General features: G+C 63.5%; 3 protein-coding genes across 3 annotated transcripts; 2 read left to right on the plus strand and 1 right to left on the minus strand.

The window, feature by feature from the left end:
• Positions 1 to 6: 6 nt before the first annotated feature.
• On the plus strand, positions 7 to 8,205 carry DTX4 (deltex E3 ubiquitin ligase 4). The gene is made up of 9 exons (XM_042021287.1): positions 7 to 263; positions 2,575 to 3,289; positions 4,127 to 4,188; positions 4,329 to 4,490; positions 4,600 to 4,661; positions 4,922 to 5,074; positions 5,751 to 5,912; positions 6,191 to 6,280; positions 6,530 to 8,205. Exons 1-9 carry the CDS (start codon positions 53 to 55, stop codon positions 6,761 to 6,763), a joined length of 1,851 nt encoding a protein of 616 aa, XP_041877221.1. The 5' UTR covers positions 7 to 52; the 3' UTR covers positions 6,764 to 8,205.
• A 541-nt stretch (positions 8,206 to 8,746) lies between these two features.
• Positions 8,747 to 11,044, minus strand: MPEG1 (macrophage expressed 1). Its single transcript, XM_042021286.1, has one exon. The coding sequence runs from the start codon at positions 10,950 to 10,952 to the stop codon at positions 8,796 to 8,798; it is 2,157 nt and encodes a 718-aa protein (XP_041877220.1). The 5' UTR covers positions 10,953 to 11,044; the 3' UTR covers positions 8,747 to 8,795.
• A 184-nt stretch (positions 11,045 to 11,228) lies between these two features.
• LOC121661292 lies at positions 11,229 to 14,492 on the plus strand. The gene is made up of 3 exons (XM_042021288.1): positions 11,229 to 11,318; positions 11,516 to 13,326; positions 14,260 to 14,492. Exons 2-3 carry the CDS (start codon positions 12,853 to 12,855, stop codon positions 14,434 to 14,436), a joined length of 651 nt encoding a protein of 216 aa, XP_041877222.1. The 5' UTR covers positions 11,229 to 11,318; positions 11,516 to 12,852; the 3' UTR covers positions 14,437 to 14,492.
• Positions 14,493 to 14,732: the final 240 nt, after the last annotated feature.

The raw sequence follows: 14,732 nt of genomic DNA on the forward strand, positions 1-14,732 counted from the left end.
GGCGGGCGGCAGCGGCGCAGCCAGCCGGGGCCGCGGCCGGGGCGGCGGAGCCATGCTGCTGGCCTCGGCCGTGGTGGTGTGGGAATGGCTGAACGAGCACGGGCGATGGCGGCCCTACAGCCCGGCCGTCAGCCACCACATCGAGGCGGTGGCCCGCGCCGGGCCGCGGGCGGGCGGCAGCGTGGTGCTGGGCCAGGCCGACAGCCGCCTGGCGCCCTACATCATCGACCTGCAGTCCATGCACCAGTTCCGCCAGGACACCGGTGAGTCGGCCCCGCGGCCCGCACGGCCGGGCGGGCGGGCGGGCGGGGGGCTCCCGGTGTCCCCCGCTCCGGGGCTGCGCCGTGCGGCCCCGCCGTGCCCGCTCCCGCACCGCCCGGCCGCGATGCCGGCTCGCCCGATGTCCTCCCACCTGGTCCCCAGGTCCTCGCCCTGCCCTCGCTGCCCCGTCCTGCCCACGCATCCGTGGTCCCCCCCCCGCCCCCCGGGGTCGTGCTGCCCGCCCTCCTCGCTGCTGCAGCGCCCCGTGCCCTGTTGCACCCATCCCGTGGCCTTTCCTTCTCCCTTCAGGGGAGCCCGTCTCCTGCACACCCTTCCCAGGGCCGTGCCCGGCTCCCTCTGTGCTGTCCCGGAGCCGCCATCGACCTAGAGCTGAATGGCACTTGGGTGACAGATCCTGCCCTCCCTGGGGGATGGCAGCCCCGGGGCAGCGGCGCAGGTGGAGGGATGCTCGAGGAGGGCACGGGCAGGTGGGTGGGTCCCCAGCGTGATGGGCTTGTCCGGGGCACAAGCACCCGTGGCAGGGCATTAGCATGGGGGGGTTGTGACCCCCCCCAGCGCCCCCGTGATGGCCAGCGTGCTTTGTCCCTGGGGTGAAGCAGAGCGCCCAGACACCCTCCTTTGTCCCTCTTTCCCCAGCAGCCCTGGGGGCTGGCGGCGACCCTCCCCTGCCCGTGGGCGTGGGGACAAGGGACCTCTGCGAGCAGGGGGGCTGGGGGCCAGCTTCTGAGGGCTATTGTTGCCCAGGGTGGAGGACTGAAAGGGAGATTGTTCTGTCTCTCCCTGGGTTGCTGGGGATGTTGGTATTTTGGGTCATTAAACAGCTCTGATTTGGGGGGGTCGCGACCCTGGCAGGCCCTGAATAGCTATTGTTCCCTTTCTTCCCCTGTTGAATGGGAGGCCGGCTGGCGGCGCGGGGCTGGGGGAACACACAGCATTCCCACACTGCTGCCTGGGGACCGCCAGATGCCGCATGCTGCCGCCGGATTAGGATAAATCACTGCCCCGCTCCCCTCGGCTTTTCTGCCCCGGGTGCCCCTTGGCAGGACAGGGCGGGTGGCTTGGCTTGGCTTGGCTTGGCTGGGGTATAGCTCCACCCCACGCCCCTTAGCAGGGTGCTGATAAACACCTTTTCCTCCTTATCCCGCTCGTGTCCCTGCGGGACCTGCGGTGGCGGCTGCTCCCCGTGGAGAGGTGGGGCGGGGGGGAGGTGAGAAGGGACTGAAATTCTTGCAGGCTTTGCAGGACACGTGGTGAAAAGCCGAAGCAGCAGACTTGTTTTTGCTTCTCTCTGAGTGCTTTCTTGTTCCTCACGCTGGGCTCAGCCATGGAGTTCTGCAGAAGGACCTGGAGGCAGCAGTGCTTGTCCCACCTGTTACCCAAAACACCTCTGGACATTAGTGACACGCTCGGGATGGGACCCTGGGACCAAGCCCAGCCGTGCTCGGCCTGCCCTGCCCTGCTGTGAGCTGTCCCAAAGAGGAAGGCTCTCTCCTCATGGCAGGAGTTTGCAAATTTTGTGTCCACGCTTTGAATGCGTCCTAGTTGACTGGGAGTGGTGGGAAAGGAAACGCCTAGCCAAAATAAGGATGCAGGGCACAAAGCCTTGGTGCTTTGTGCTCTCATCCTACTCCTGATGTTTGCTGATGGGGCAGCGGGAGCTGGGCATGGGGCCCCGCTCGAACTCCTTAGCTTGGCCTCCCAGGGATTTTCCCTGTGCCACAGTGGGGGTTTTCATTGCGGGCTGGTTTGGCAGCTGCAGATGGTGGGGCTGGCACGAGCCCCGCTCCCCTACGTGCGTGAGGGCCCCTGTGTGTCACTGCTGGGGGCTCGGAGCTGCCCCTCAAATCTTTCATTCACCTGCTCCAGCCCAGAGGTGGGAGGGAGACAGGCACTGCAGGGCTCGGGTGCCCTAATGCCTGGTTTCGTCAGGCTCCCGCGGGAGGCCCCTGGGAACAGGCTGGAGCAGCCAAGCCTTGCGGTTCTGTGTTTCCCCATCAGGGCTGAGTGGCTCCACACGGGGGCTGTGGGCCAGTGGGGGTGAAATCTGCCCTTCCCTTCAGCCCAGTTGCACGGGGGGTTCCCCCCGCCCTCCCCCAGGCTGCGGGGCTCCCTGCCCTCTGGGGAAACCGAGGCACACCAGTCCCCGGGCAGGGCGGGGACAGCAGCAGAGCCGGAAAGCCGTGCTGTCCTCGCGTGGAACGGCACCGGCGGGGCAGGTTGGGGTGGTTTCGCTGCCTGCCCACGGGTGGGTGCTGGCGCCAGGGTCTGACGGCGTCTGTCGCCCTCCCTCAGGTACCATCCGGCCCGTCCGGCGCAGCTACTATGACCCGTCCTCGGCGCCGGGCAAGGGAGTCGTCTGGGAGTGGGAGAATGACAGCGGGACGTGGACGCCCTACGACATGGACGTGGGCATCACCATCCAGCGCGCCTACGAGAAGCAGCACCCCTGGGTGGACCTGAGCGCCATCGGCTTCTGCTACGTCATCGACTTCGCCACCATGGGCCAGATCAACCGGCAGACCCAGCGCAAGCGCCGCGTCCGCCGCCGCCTCGACATGGTCTACCCGCTGGTGTCGGGCACCCTGCCCAAGTCGCAGTCGTGGCCGGCCAGCCCCGGGGTGGCGGCGGCCCCTCCGGTCCCGGCCTGCACCTGTCCCCAGTGCCTCCTGGTCATGAGCGTCAAAGCCACCGCCGGCCCCAGCGCTGCCACCCTGCAGCCCCGCAAAGCCGCCCCCGTGCCGCCGGCCACCCCCAAGCCCCCGCTGCCCGCGGCAGGGCCGAAGGCGCCGGACGGCGTGGCCGTGGTGCGCGGCTCGCTGAAGCCGCTGGCGGCGCAGGGTGGCCGGCGGCAGGCGGCCAGCACGCCCGCCCTGAGCTCGGCCAGCGCCTCCGGCAGCCCCCCCGGCGTGGGCAGCGGCAAAGCCCCCCGGCCCGGCCTCGGCACCCTGAACCGCAGCCACCTGCAGCGCCTGGCCATCGCCCAGTCCCGCGTGCTCATCGCCTCCGGGTGAGTCCTGCTGCCTGCCGGCCACGGGGTGCCCGACACAGACCTTCCTCCCTCCCCGGGGTGCAGAGGGGCCGCAGCCCCCGCCGCAGGGGTCTGCCACCCCTGAGCCTGGTGGGAGACGCCCCGGTGGTCCCCAACCTCCCGTGGAGGGTGGTGGGTTCTGCCGGGCCCCTCGCCTTCCCCGCAGGTGCCTGGGGACTGGAGCAGGGATGGGGTGGCTCCTGCATCTCAATGAAGAGGCTGGGGCTGCTCTTTCTCTTGGAGTCAGGGGTTGGGTGGGGGACTGCGAAAGGCCCAAAGAAAAGCCATTCAGGCCCCATGAGAAGGGGTCCCTCCAGACCCCCACCCTCCAAAGACACTTTTTTGTGATGGGGTGGACGTTTAATGGGCCTGTTTCTCCCCTTTGTCTGTCTCTGCCGGCAGCCTTCTGTCGCAGCCTGGCCCCTTTCCTCTCCCTCTCCGTCCTCCCCCTTCCCTCTGCTCCTGACCTGCCGGGAAACTTTCCCATGGAAGAGAGCCCCCAGGGGGGGGGGGGGGGGGAAAGAGCTGTGGCAGTGACGTGGCCATAAGGAGAAAAGAGGAAAAGAAACAACAGACTGGCCCGGGGAGCTGTGACAAAAAGGGGCCATGAATGGAGATGCAGGCAGGGTTTCTAAAGCGCCAGAGAAAAGGCGGTGGTGGGGCAGGGAGGGGCACGTTGCCCCACCGGGGGATTCTCTGTTTCCAGCCAGGGCCCGTGCAGTTGCTCGGGCAACCCTTGTGTTGCCCCTGGGCCCTGTGGGGATGTGGTGGGTGCCTCCTGCCCATCCTGATGTGGTCTCTGCTGGCTCCCCTCAGGGTCCCCACGGTCCCTGTGAAGAACCTCACCGGCTCCAGCCCTGTCAACCCAGCACTGGCAGGTGAGGATGGGGCCGCAGCGGGTGCTCGTTCCCGCGGGGTGGGGGGGACAAACAGCCCCAGTGGGGTGGGTTTTGGGGAGCGTCTGGGGTTCGGGGTGTCCCTGGTTTTCCTCGGTGCCATTTGCTACCTCCTTGCGCAGGGATCACGGGGATCCTCATGAGCGCAGCCGGGCTGCCCGTGTGCCTGACCCGGCCCCCCAAGCTGGTGCTGCACCCCCCGCCCGTCAGCAAGAGCGAGATCCAGCCCATCCCCGGCATCTCCCACTCCTGCCGCAAGACCACCAAGAAACAGGCCAAGAAGGGTAGGAGAGACTGTCCCTCCTGCCCTTCCTGGTTTCCCTGTGCCCCCCATCCCCTCTGCTGCCCCTGGCAGCGGGTTTCTCCCATCCTTTGACTCTCGCTCTCCCGCAGGTAAAACCCCAGAGGAGGTGCTGAAGAAATACCTGCAGAAGGTGCGGCATCCGCCGGATGAGGTGCGAGCGGCGGGGCTGCGCCGGGGCGTCCGGGGGGCTCTGCCCTGGGATGAGCTCTGCCCTGGGATGAGCCACCGGGGACCCAGCGATGCCACGTGCAGGGATCTGCCGCCACCCTGCATGGCTCTGCCCTGTCCCCAGGAGGGGCCGTGTGCTGCAGGGTGGTGGCCCGGCCCGGGGGTGGGCGCCGGTCCCTGGGTGAGAGCAGCGCAGCCCATCAGCACCCGTCCCTCTGATCCCTGTCCTCCCCTCCGGCACAGGACTGCACCATCTGCATGGAGCGGCTCTCTGCCCCCTCTGGCTACAAGGGGCCCCAGCCGGCCGTGAAGCCTGACCTCGTGGGGAAGCTGGTCAAGTGCAGCCACGTCTTCCACCTCCACTGCCTGGTGGCCATGTACAACAACGGCAACAAGGTGAGAGGGTGCAGCCCTGGGGGACCCCCAGCTCAGCCACCTCAGCTGAGCTCCATGAGCTCTCCACGGGACAGAGCTCCAGCCCGGCTGCCCTGGAGGGCTGTGAGCTCCTACCCCGACTCAGAGTTTAGTTTTTATCAGCAGCAAGCGCTTGGGGAGTGCGAAATCAGAACTCGGGGCTGTGCACGTGTGTTTCCCCCCACTATGCCCGGTTTTGTGTGCTTGTTTTCCTTCCCAGGGTGGACTTTGATCCCTGCATGTTTGAGCAGAGCTACCTGGAATCTGGTGTCAAGCAGTGCTTCTCCAGCCACGGGAGGGTTTTTGCAAATACCCCTCGTGCTTGACACTCCCTGGGAAATGCACTGTTTGGAGATTTTCAATATTTATTGTATTTCCCTCTTTGAAAAAAAACAAAACAAAACAAGCCACCAAATCAGAGCTAGGGAAAGCAATGAGGACTGGAAAGCTGATGGGAAGAGAAACGCAGACCTCGTCGTGGTTTTGGTTGAAGTTGTGTAGTGAATTCTCCCAGCCCTGTCCCAGGCTTCCTGAGAGCTCTTCAAATGATGCTTTTCCCAATTAAAACAGCATTCAGTGCTGCTCAGGGACTCAGTGCCTGGCGTGGCTCGGTGCTGGGGATCCTGGTTTCACTGTGTGGCCCTTTTCCTGCTCTCAGGATGGGAGTCTGCAGTGTCCCACCTGCAAAACCATCTACGGGGTGAAGACGGGGACACAGCCTCCCGGGAAGATGGAATATCACATCATCCCCCACGCGCTGCCCGGCCACGCCGACTGCAAAACCATCCGCATCATCTACAACATCCCCCCGGGGGTGCAGGTGGGTCTGGGGGGGGAAATCACCTGGGGGGGCTGGTCCTTGTCGCTGCTGAATCCCCCCCAGGTCACGCTACAGCTCGTGCCTTGACTCGGGAGCTGCTCGTCCATAAGGATGTTGTGGGAAGTCTGGGGTGTATCTGCGTCAAAGTGCTGTCCCTGTCTGCTTGGTGGAGGGGGGGGGGGGGTGGTGGCCATTAGTGCCCACCAAGGCTTGGGGGATGCCCAGAGCATCCTTTTGAGGTCCAAAAGGGTTTTCTTCTCCCACTTCCCACATCGCAGGGACCGGAACATCCAAACCCTGGGAAGAGCTTCACGGCCCGTGGCTTCCCCCGGCACTGCTACCTGCCAGACAGTGAGAAGGGCAGGAAGGTGAGCTGGCCAAGGTGTGCCAGGGTGGGAAAAGCAAACATGGCTTAAGAGGGGGAATGTGGGTGGAGGTTTTCCCCGCAGCCCCATCCAGCAGGTTCTGCGGGAGCCCCGTGACCTTCCCGTGCAGGCTGGTCCCTCTGTTCTGGCTGGGGCGGGAGGCTGGGCTGGGACGCTCTGGGAGGCCTTGCCTGCGGGTCGCCCGCGTTGCCGCGCTCGCTTTGCTGCCTGCCCCGTTCCCGGCCTCCGCAGGTACTGAAGCTGCTGCTGGTGGCCTGGGACCGGCGCCTGATCTTCGCCATCGGGACCTCCAGCACCACGGGCGAGTCAGACACGGTGATCTGGAACGAGATCCACCACAAGACGGAGTTCGGCTCCAACCTCACTGGCCATGGCTACCCCGACATCAACTACCTGGACAACGTCCTGGCCGAGCTGGCGGCCCAGGGCATCACGGAGGAGAGCCTGGCGCAGGAGAAGGACTGAGACCGCGGCGAGGAGGCAAGGAAAGGGTTGCCTGTGCCGGCACCCGCCAGGATAAAGCTGCTGGAGATACCTGCCTGGGGGCTTTTCAGGGCACACCTGGAGCCCCCTGCTCCCAGTGGCAGCCGCGCAGTGCCCCGGGCTGGCTGGGAATGTGGGAGAAGGTCCTTTTGGCCATCCCCTTCACTCCTGCAGGGCGGGAACATCCCCACACACAGCTGGGGGGCTTCAGGCTGGCTTGGCCACCCCTCTGGATGGTGTCCTGTCCTTGCTGCCACTGTGCTGAGGGCTTGGGGGGTGCCAGGCTCCCCTCTCTCCTCACCTGTGCCGGTCCCAGCCTGACCCAGCACCCCTGGCACCCGCCTGGGGCTGGGACCTGGCTCGGGGTGGGAGCTGGGGCCGCGGGAGTCCCCCTTGCCCTGCCTCGTCCCTCTGACGTTCGTCTGTTCGTTCGTTCTGTCCGGTACCTCCCCACCGGTCTCCCGTGTCCGTGGAGGTTGGGGGGTCCCTGGGCTGCCTCGGCTCCCCCCAGCCCTGTGCCCCCTGCTCCTCTTGGCTGTGTCTGAGCTGTGCCCTGCAGGGTCCCCCTGTCTGGGCTGCCCCCGCCTCTGCAGGCCAGGGAGGGGCTGGCGGGTGGTAGGAGGAGGGGGTCGGGACAGTGACATCCCAGCCCCCCGCAGTGGGTTCCTTGAACTGTTCGTATGGGGGTGTTCTATATACCTCGTGTTTTGGGGTTTTGTCGTATATATGTACATATAGGGGGGGCGTTTGGGGAGGCAGCCTGGGAGAACGCGGTGCTGCAGCCGGGCCGGGGCTGGGCACGGTGGTGCTCGGGGTTGGGACAAGGGTTTGTGGGGCCCCCCCACCCCGGCAGGGCTCTGCCCCACGGGAGGGCTGTCACCTGTGGGTCCCCATGGGGCCAGGTGGAGGTGGGGTGAGAACTGTCCCCCTTCCTGCACCCAGAGAGGCCTCGGGGGGGTCTGGAGGGGAAGGTGGCTGCTGAGGGGTTGGTGTGGGCTGGCCCAGAAGGGTGGTGTGGGTAGGAGAGTGTGGGTGATGTGGGTGGGGGAAGTGTGTTCCAAGGCTCTGGGGGTCCCTGCCAGTCCCCTGGGGTGACTGGGCCTTGGAGAGCCCTGGGCTGGTGGAAGATGGCCCTGCCCAGGGCAGGGGTTAGGAACGAGAGGGTCTGTGGGTCCCTTGCATCCCAAACCAGGGATTCGTGGGGCCTCTCGGAGCCGCCTGTGCTGGGTGCTGGGGGGTCCCTGCCCCTCTGTGCTGGCGGGAGGGGGGGCCCATCCTGCTGTGCATCGTTCTGTTGTCGTTGCTGTTTTTCCTCTCCGTGGCCTGGAGGGTCCGTCACCCCCGTGGCCACCCCGCGGAGGGGCTGGGGGTCAATAAAGCGGATGGCAGGGGACTCTGGCGGTCCCTGCACGGCCTGGCCTCTCTGTTGTCTTCTGTCAGTCATCTGTGTGGCCAGGCGAGCCAGGGCCACTGTGGGCAGGGCCAGGCGCCCCGAGTCCCCCTGATGGCGCTTTGCAGTGACCTGTCCCCAGCCACCCTCAGCGTGGGTTGTTATCTTCTACCTCAAGGGAAAAACCCTCTTTCCCCAGGCACACGCCCCTGTTTGGGTGGCTCTCAGCGGTGTGGTTTCTCCTCCACGCACGCCCTGGGTTTTCCCCAGTGCGGACAAAGCCTGTCTGGAGCTATGCAAAACCCTCTGGGCGAGGAAGGGGAGGGTTCCCCCGTCCTCCTCGGTGCCAGCCCGATGGCTCTTACTGTGAGTAAGTCTTTCCACGACGTGACTTTTTTTTTTCCTTTTTTTAATGCTCTGTTGACTACACGATGAGTTGCTGGCTGAAATAAAACTGCTCCGTGCCTCTCTGCATGCGTGTGTATATCTATCCCGATAGATATACATGGAGACGGGGGTTGCAGCTTGCAGCATGCAGGATTTGGGCGATAACCCTCCGCGGGGCCGCTCCGCTCCCTCCTTTTCCTGCGGGTTTGGGGCTTTGGGGACGAGGGGAGGGGGTGCTCAGGGCACCGTGCCCTCCGGCTCCTGCTGGTACCCCTCGCCCACGCTGAGCACGGTGCAGTGCTCGGGGCTGGCGGGGGCCGGGCTGTCCCCTGTGCCCAGCGCGCGGTAGCCCCTGGTCCTGCAGCGCCGGCGGCCGTACCACGCTGTCCCCAGGACGGTGGCCAGCCCTGCCAGCACGGCCGCGGTGACTCCAGCCACCTCTCCCCCTGACAGCCCCCGGTCCCGGACCATTTCGGCCACGTGCCGGGCCTCGTCCGGCCGTGCCAGCCGCCACACGTGGCTCTGGCCGTCCCTGACCCAGGTGCTGTCCCCGTCCCGCACCAGCAGCGTGTCCACGGCCGGCAGGTTGGCGGGGGGCCGGGTGAAGGGGGGCAGGCGGGCGGGCGGCAGCGAGCCCCCCGTGAGGAGCCCGGCCTGGACGCAGAACTGCACCTGGCAGCTGTCACTGATGAGCGCCAGGTGCTGGCTGAAGCCCGGGGGACAGCCCTTGGCGTGGGGGTCCTCGGCCGTGCCCTGGTGCTGCCCGGCCAGGGGGTTCCCCGCCTGGCAGCTGAAGAAGCCCCCGAAGGGCACCGCGTACGCGGCCCCCCCCTCGTAATCCTGGCTCACGCACACTCTGAGCTCGCCGAAGAGCTTCAGCGGGAAGTAGCCCGAGGGACAGGACTGGGCTCCGGTGATGGGGTTGGCGCTGTGGGTGCTGAACAGCCCCCCGAAGAGGTATCCCGAGTTTGGGGCCGCCGGCCCGCTCGCAGCGCACCAGTAGGCACTGAACTGCACCCGGGAGAGCCAGAAGACGTCCTGGCACTTGCGGTGGCAGAAGATGCCCAGGGTGCACTTGTTGTGGCACTCCAGGTGGCTGTGACCCTCCTCCCGCTCCTGCATGCCCAGCAGCACCGGGGCGTAGGCGGCGGGGCAGGAGAAGGCCCCGGTGAGGGGGTTCCTCTGCTCCAGCGCCTGGCACAGCACGGCGGTGTCGGGGCCGGCCAGGCCGACGCACTCCTGGAAGACTCCCCCGAAGGTGAAGTTGGCCATGGTGCCCTTGCAGGAACCGTCGTCGGTGTTGGCGTAGAAGTTGAAGTTGGGCGAGGAGGTGTCGGTGCAGCCCGGGGCGGTGTTGAAGGTGTAGTAGCGGCGGATGGCCAGCTCCACCCGCCGGGCCACCCTCCGCACCGTGGGCGCCGGCAGCTCCGGCACCGTGCTGGGCTTGATGAAGTAGAACAGGGGCAGCCCCGAGCGGTCCAGGGCCACCAGCTGGTTTTGAATCCTCTCCTGCCACGTCTTCAGGGTGATGCCTGGGTAGAAAGGAGTCCCACCGATGCTCTCCACCCGGGAGCTGGTGCGGTTCTCCAGGTACTGCTTGGTGAAGCCAGAGCTGACATCCAGGGATTCCTTGGTTCCCGCACTGATGATGCTGTGGAAGGCCACGCCGGCCGAGGCAGTGACAGCGCTCCGTGTGGCCCAGCTGTCCTTCAGGAAGGTGGCCTTGATCTGGTCCTCCTGTACCAAGGTGGCTCCTGCGTCCACGGAGGTGATGGCGTGGGTGCCGTAGCTGAGCACCAGCACCTCGGCCAGAAAGTCGGCCATCTGGGTCTGGTTGTTCTCCAGGTGGCTGGCGATGGTCAGCAGCTGCTTCTTGAAGCCCTTGTCCAGGGCCGCCTCAGGGTCGATCCTGGCAGTGTAAACCAGGTTCCTGACTTGCACCCGGGTGGTGACAGCCTGGTCTCTCACGTGGTGGGTCTTGGTGCGGTGGAAGTCGCTGGAGAACTTGCCGTTGATGGCGGAGAAGAGGGACAGCTCCAGGTTGATGGAGGCAGAGGTGACGCTCTGGTAATCTTTCCAGGACTCGATGATCTCGGAGTTGATGTCCAGGTTGCTCTGCTTGCGGGGGATAGTGAAGATCTCATCTGGGATGATGTAAGATCCATCCTCTGTGGTCTTGCACTGCGAGTAGCCCAGGTTGATGACTCTGCCCATATCCAAATTCCTGAGGTTATCCCAGCCCCCCCCCGGCAGAACTTCCAGCCGCGGGAGCTTCAAGGTCCTGCCGCACGCCCCAAACCCCGAAGAGGAGGAGAGCTCCTGGGGCTGCCCAGCCCCTGTCACCCATGCCAGCAGTGCCCAGGTGAGCAAGATCCCCCAGAGCCCCCAGCCCATGTCTGAACGCCCTAGCCCTCACCAGTCCGAGCGGTGGGACAGGAGCTGGGAAAATGAGCTGGCTGAGGGAAACGGCAAAAGGGAAAGGAGAAGTGAGAGCTGAGGCATGTGAGAAATGACAGAGTGGAAGCTGAGGCCAGGGGGTGGGGAGCAGGAAGGTAGGTGTCTGCCCCTCCCTCAGCCCCGACATCTGCACTGGGGCCCTCTGCAGCCTCCTCCACCCCCCTCCCGTCCTTCTGCCAGGGTCTGCAGTGTCACCAGCTGGGGAAAGCAGCTCCTGCTTGGGAATGCCGAGCCACAGGTGCTGAGGATACCGATCCAGCGCTGCCCAGCCGGCTGGGCTTCAGCTTCAGCGGCACAGGGCAGGTGCTGCAAGTTCTGGAGAACAAACGGTTAAAGAAGTTTCTGCCGTGATAACTGTGACTCCTTCCATATAGACAGATTCACTTCCCCTGGTTTTGCTCCTGCGTTCCTCTTTCCAGGACACTTCTGCCTGGGAGGAGGCTGAAAAGAGAGCTGTGATGGAGGCAGAGGGGCCGTAGGTGCCTGTGTTTTATCGGCAGGATAACGCCAGGAGTGGCGAGCGAAGGGATAACAGGAACACCGCTGCGGACGTCCTTGCCGGCTCAAGCCCCTGGTGTAGCTGGAAAACCCTGGTGCGGGGATTCTCGTCTGCACTGGGACGCGCAGGCTGTGCGGTCACCTCACCTAAAACCTACCCACTGTGCCATGGGGGCAGTGGAACGGTTCAGGTTTTTCCCCCAGTATTTTGAGGAGGTGCTCTGAATTAGCCTGTTCCCGCCTTGCTTCCAGTGGTGAGATCCCCATCAGTCCCCTGGCATCTCTCCCGGGCAGTGCAGCTGGCTCTCAGCGGTGTCATCCCTCCCGACTGTGGGACAGCAAAAACCCCACGGCCAAGGGTAACCAGGGATTGTGGGGATGGAGAATTTAATGGCATCAGGGGGCAGCTGTGCCAGTTCAACTGATAAAAAAGTAAATCCAAGACTGCTCTAGAGCAGTACTGCTCCTGGATGTGTGTAAATACAGGGACACCTCTTTACTCTCAAGTGAGGGAGGTTTGTAGTTGTGCTGCCAGTTTACCCTTGAGAGTTCCAGGCTTTATTTCAGCTCCCCTGGCCGGGCCTGAGGTGCAGCAGTGGCGCGAGGGCCGGAGCCGGCGGCTGGCTCTGGGAACGCAGATGCCGTCATGGCCCTGCTGGGTCTGGCAGCCTCCAGGGATCTCCCTGCAGCGGCAGCCTAGGGAAGGGATCAGACATCTCCTGGAACGGGAGAGTCCACTGCCTGGACTGCCTGGAGAGGGAACACGGTGGACCCTGAGGGGGAGACGAGACACCATCCTTAGGGACATTTCCTGTGCCGTGGGGCAGCTGCTGGCCTGTGGCACTGGAGCTGAGGGGACTCCAAAACTGTGCGGGGTTGCCCTGGCCTCGATTTTTCCCCCCTTTTTTTGTGGGGGACGCCCGCATGCTTGAAGCACTGAGCTGCTGGTAAGTGCACTTGGATTCGTTTTGTGCCTTCTCTGGGGGGCGAGGAAAAAGAGAGGTGGACGAGTCTGGGGGGTGATGGTATCATTTGGGGAACCCCAATGTCTGTGGTGGGGGAGCGAGGGGGGAACCCCCCAAAAAAGGGAGGTCATAGCTCCAAAATGCCTGAAAATTCATTTATGTGTAAAATAGTAGAAAGTGTAAGGATTCTTATTTATACATATATTGAAAAATACTATTAATTTATTTCAAGATAAATCTGCGATATTATAGACAAGATTTTAGACTATAAGGAATTCTGAATATGGATCCATAGGGTTTGAAAGTAAAAATACAAAGTGCATGCATAAAAATGAAAAATAAAGGGCTTGAAAAAGTTAGACAAGGTGATCTGTATGAAGGACCTAGAAACAGCTCTGTGTATTCGGAGTTCTTTCTCTCTCCTCCCGCTGGAGCACCCGAAATCTGGGATCTGGGATGGGATTGAAATTGGGGTTTTAGCGGCACCCCTAAAACCCCTGCGCATGCGCGGTGACCTCTACACCTCAGTGCTGCCGCCTTGTGGGCACACCCGGTACTGCAGCTCCGAGCGCCCGCGGCGCTTCCCGCGGCTCCGCCGGCACCGGCACCGGCACGTGGAGCTGGACCGGGACAACGACCGGGACAACGACCGGGACCGGCCGTGCGGGGCCCACGGCCGGGTCCTGCTCCCGGGGCCGCTCCCGGCAGGACCCGCGGCCGCTGTGCCGGGAGCGCAGGCGCGGAACCGGGAGCGGCAATGGCGGAGCGCCGGGAGCGGCAATGGCGGGGAGCGCGGGGAGCAGCGCGGCCGGGCCGGGGACACCGGGGCGGCTGCTCCGGGCTCGGAGGTGAGCGGGGAACGGGGACAGCCCCGAGCGGACGGCGGGGACGGGCCGGGGAGGGAGCGGGCGGGGGAAGCGGGGGGACCCGGTGTCCCGGCGGAGGGAAAGCTGGTTAAAGGATAAAGATGCAGAGGAACAAGTGCTGTAAACCCCCCTGGCTCTCTGACAGAGCAAACCTTCCAGTAATGCCAGTACATCGCTCTGAGAGACTCTGGGATCACAAGGTTTTCCAGGAAAGCAAAACAAGGGCAGAGATGAGGGAATAAGCTTCCAGTTAAGAGTGGTTTGGTGGGTGTAGGAATGATTCTTGTATGTTTGATGCTTCCCTTTTTATTCCTGGTATAATTTAAAAATTATTCCTTTAACAAATTCCTTTAACAAATGAACACATTTGAGAATTTAAATTGGAGAAGAAACAATGCAAAATGAACGCATGGAGAGGTCATGGAATCATCCTGGACTTGCGGAATGGTTGGGGATGGAAGGGGCCTTATGGATCACCTCGTTCCATCCCCTGCCATTCCATCCACTAGCCCAGGGTGCTCCAAGGCCCATCCAGCCTGGCCTCGGACATTTCTAGGGATGGGGCAGCCACGATTTCCCTGGGTTTACGGGCACAAGAGGAAATTTCCAGCAGGAACTGAGGGGTTTCCCTTGCTCTGCCTGGCCCTAGCAGGGCTTTGGGAGGCAGAGGCTGTGGGAACAGGAGCTTTGTCCACTGCCTTGGGGGAGTCTCTGATGTCCCAAAACCCAGCAGAGCAAGCGGTTGTGGTTTAACATCCCGTTCAAAGGAGATGCCAGGCCAGGAACGGGAATGGACTGCAGAGCAGGGATGGTGCCCAGCAGAGGGGTGACTGTCCAGGGGGTCCCAGCAGTCCATCCCTGCTGCCCAGGGTTGGGATGAGCAGGCTGGTGAGTGTCCCTGTGCTTGCTCTGCAGGATGAGGAAGCCAGGCCTGCTGAGGAGGAAGATGAGGAGGTGTGTGAGGATGGAGACAGCAGCCACCAAAGGCTGGGGAAGGCACAGATCCAGGTAGGAGACGTTGCCTTGCGAGGAGAGGGACTTGTCTGTCCCGTTGGAATTTGGGGCGTGAGGCCAGTGGAACAAAGGGTTTGATTCCATTTTCTTGCTCGGGTTTTCACGTGCCTTAAGAGAGCTTTGCGAAAATGTCATTATCCCTGATTGAGTCTCTGAAAAACAGGGATTGAAGCTTTCAGAAGGGGCCCAACCCTGCCTGCATGTATCCAAGTGCAGCCCCCCCTCCCTGTTTTTGTGTCATCCTTTGCTGCTCTTCCCTGTTATTACTATTATTGCTGCTATTACTACTATTGTAAATTCCCACTCCATTTCTTCCATAGCCCTTTGCTTCCCAGATGTGGTGCTTTAAGGCAAGCCCCTCCAGCCTGGGAAGG

Source organism: Corvus kubaryi, unplaced genomic scaffold (genome assembly GCF_017639235.1).
Source record: "Corvus kubaryi isolate FWS band 111438036 unplaced genomic scaffold, C.kubaryi_AGA036_p1.0 37130, whole genome shotgun sequence".
Lineage (NCBI taxonomy): Eukaryota > Metazoa > Chordata > Aves > Passeriformes > Corvidae > Corvus > Corvus kubaryi.

Bases quoted from the DNA above. Each gene is read 5' to 3' on its own strand.
- MPEG1 (XM_042021286.1), bottom strand. From the start codon at position 10,952: ATGGGCTGGGGGCTCTGGGGGATCTTGCTCACCTGGGCACTGCTGGCA.
- LOC121661292 (XM_042021288.1), top strand. From the start codon at position 12,853: ATGAAGGACCTAGAAACAGCTCTGTGTATTCGGAGTTCTTTCTCTCTC. The intron at 13,327-14,259 runs GTGAGCGGGGAA...CTTGCTCTGCAG, and splicing joins CGGCTGCTCCGGGCTCGGAG to GATGAGGAAGCCAGGCCTGC.
- DTX4 (XM_042021287.1), top strand. From the start codon at position 53: ATGCTGCTGGCCTCGGCCGTGGTGGTGTGGGAATGGCTGAACGAGCAC. The intron at 4,491-4,599 runs GTAGGAGAGACT...GCTCTCCCGCAG, and splicing joins CAAGAAACAGGCCAAGAAGG to GTAAAACCCCAGAGGAGGTG. The intron at 6,281-6,529 runs GTGAGCTGGCCA...CGGCCTCCGCAG, and splicing joins ACAGTGAGAAGGGCAGGAAG to GTACTGAAGCTGCTGCTGGT.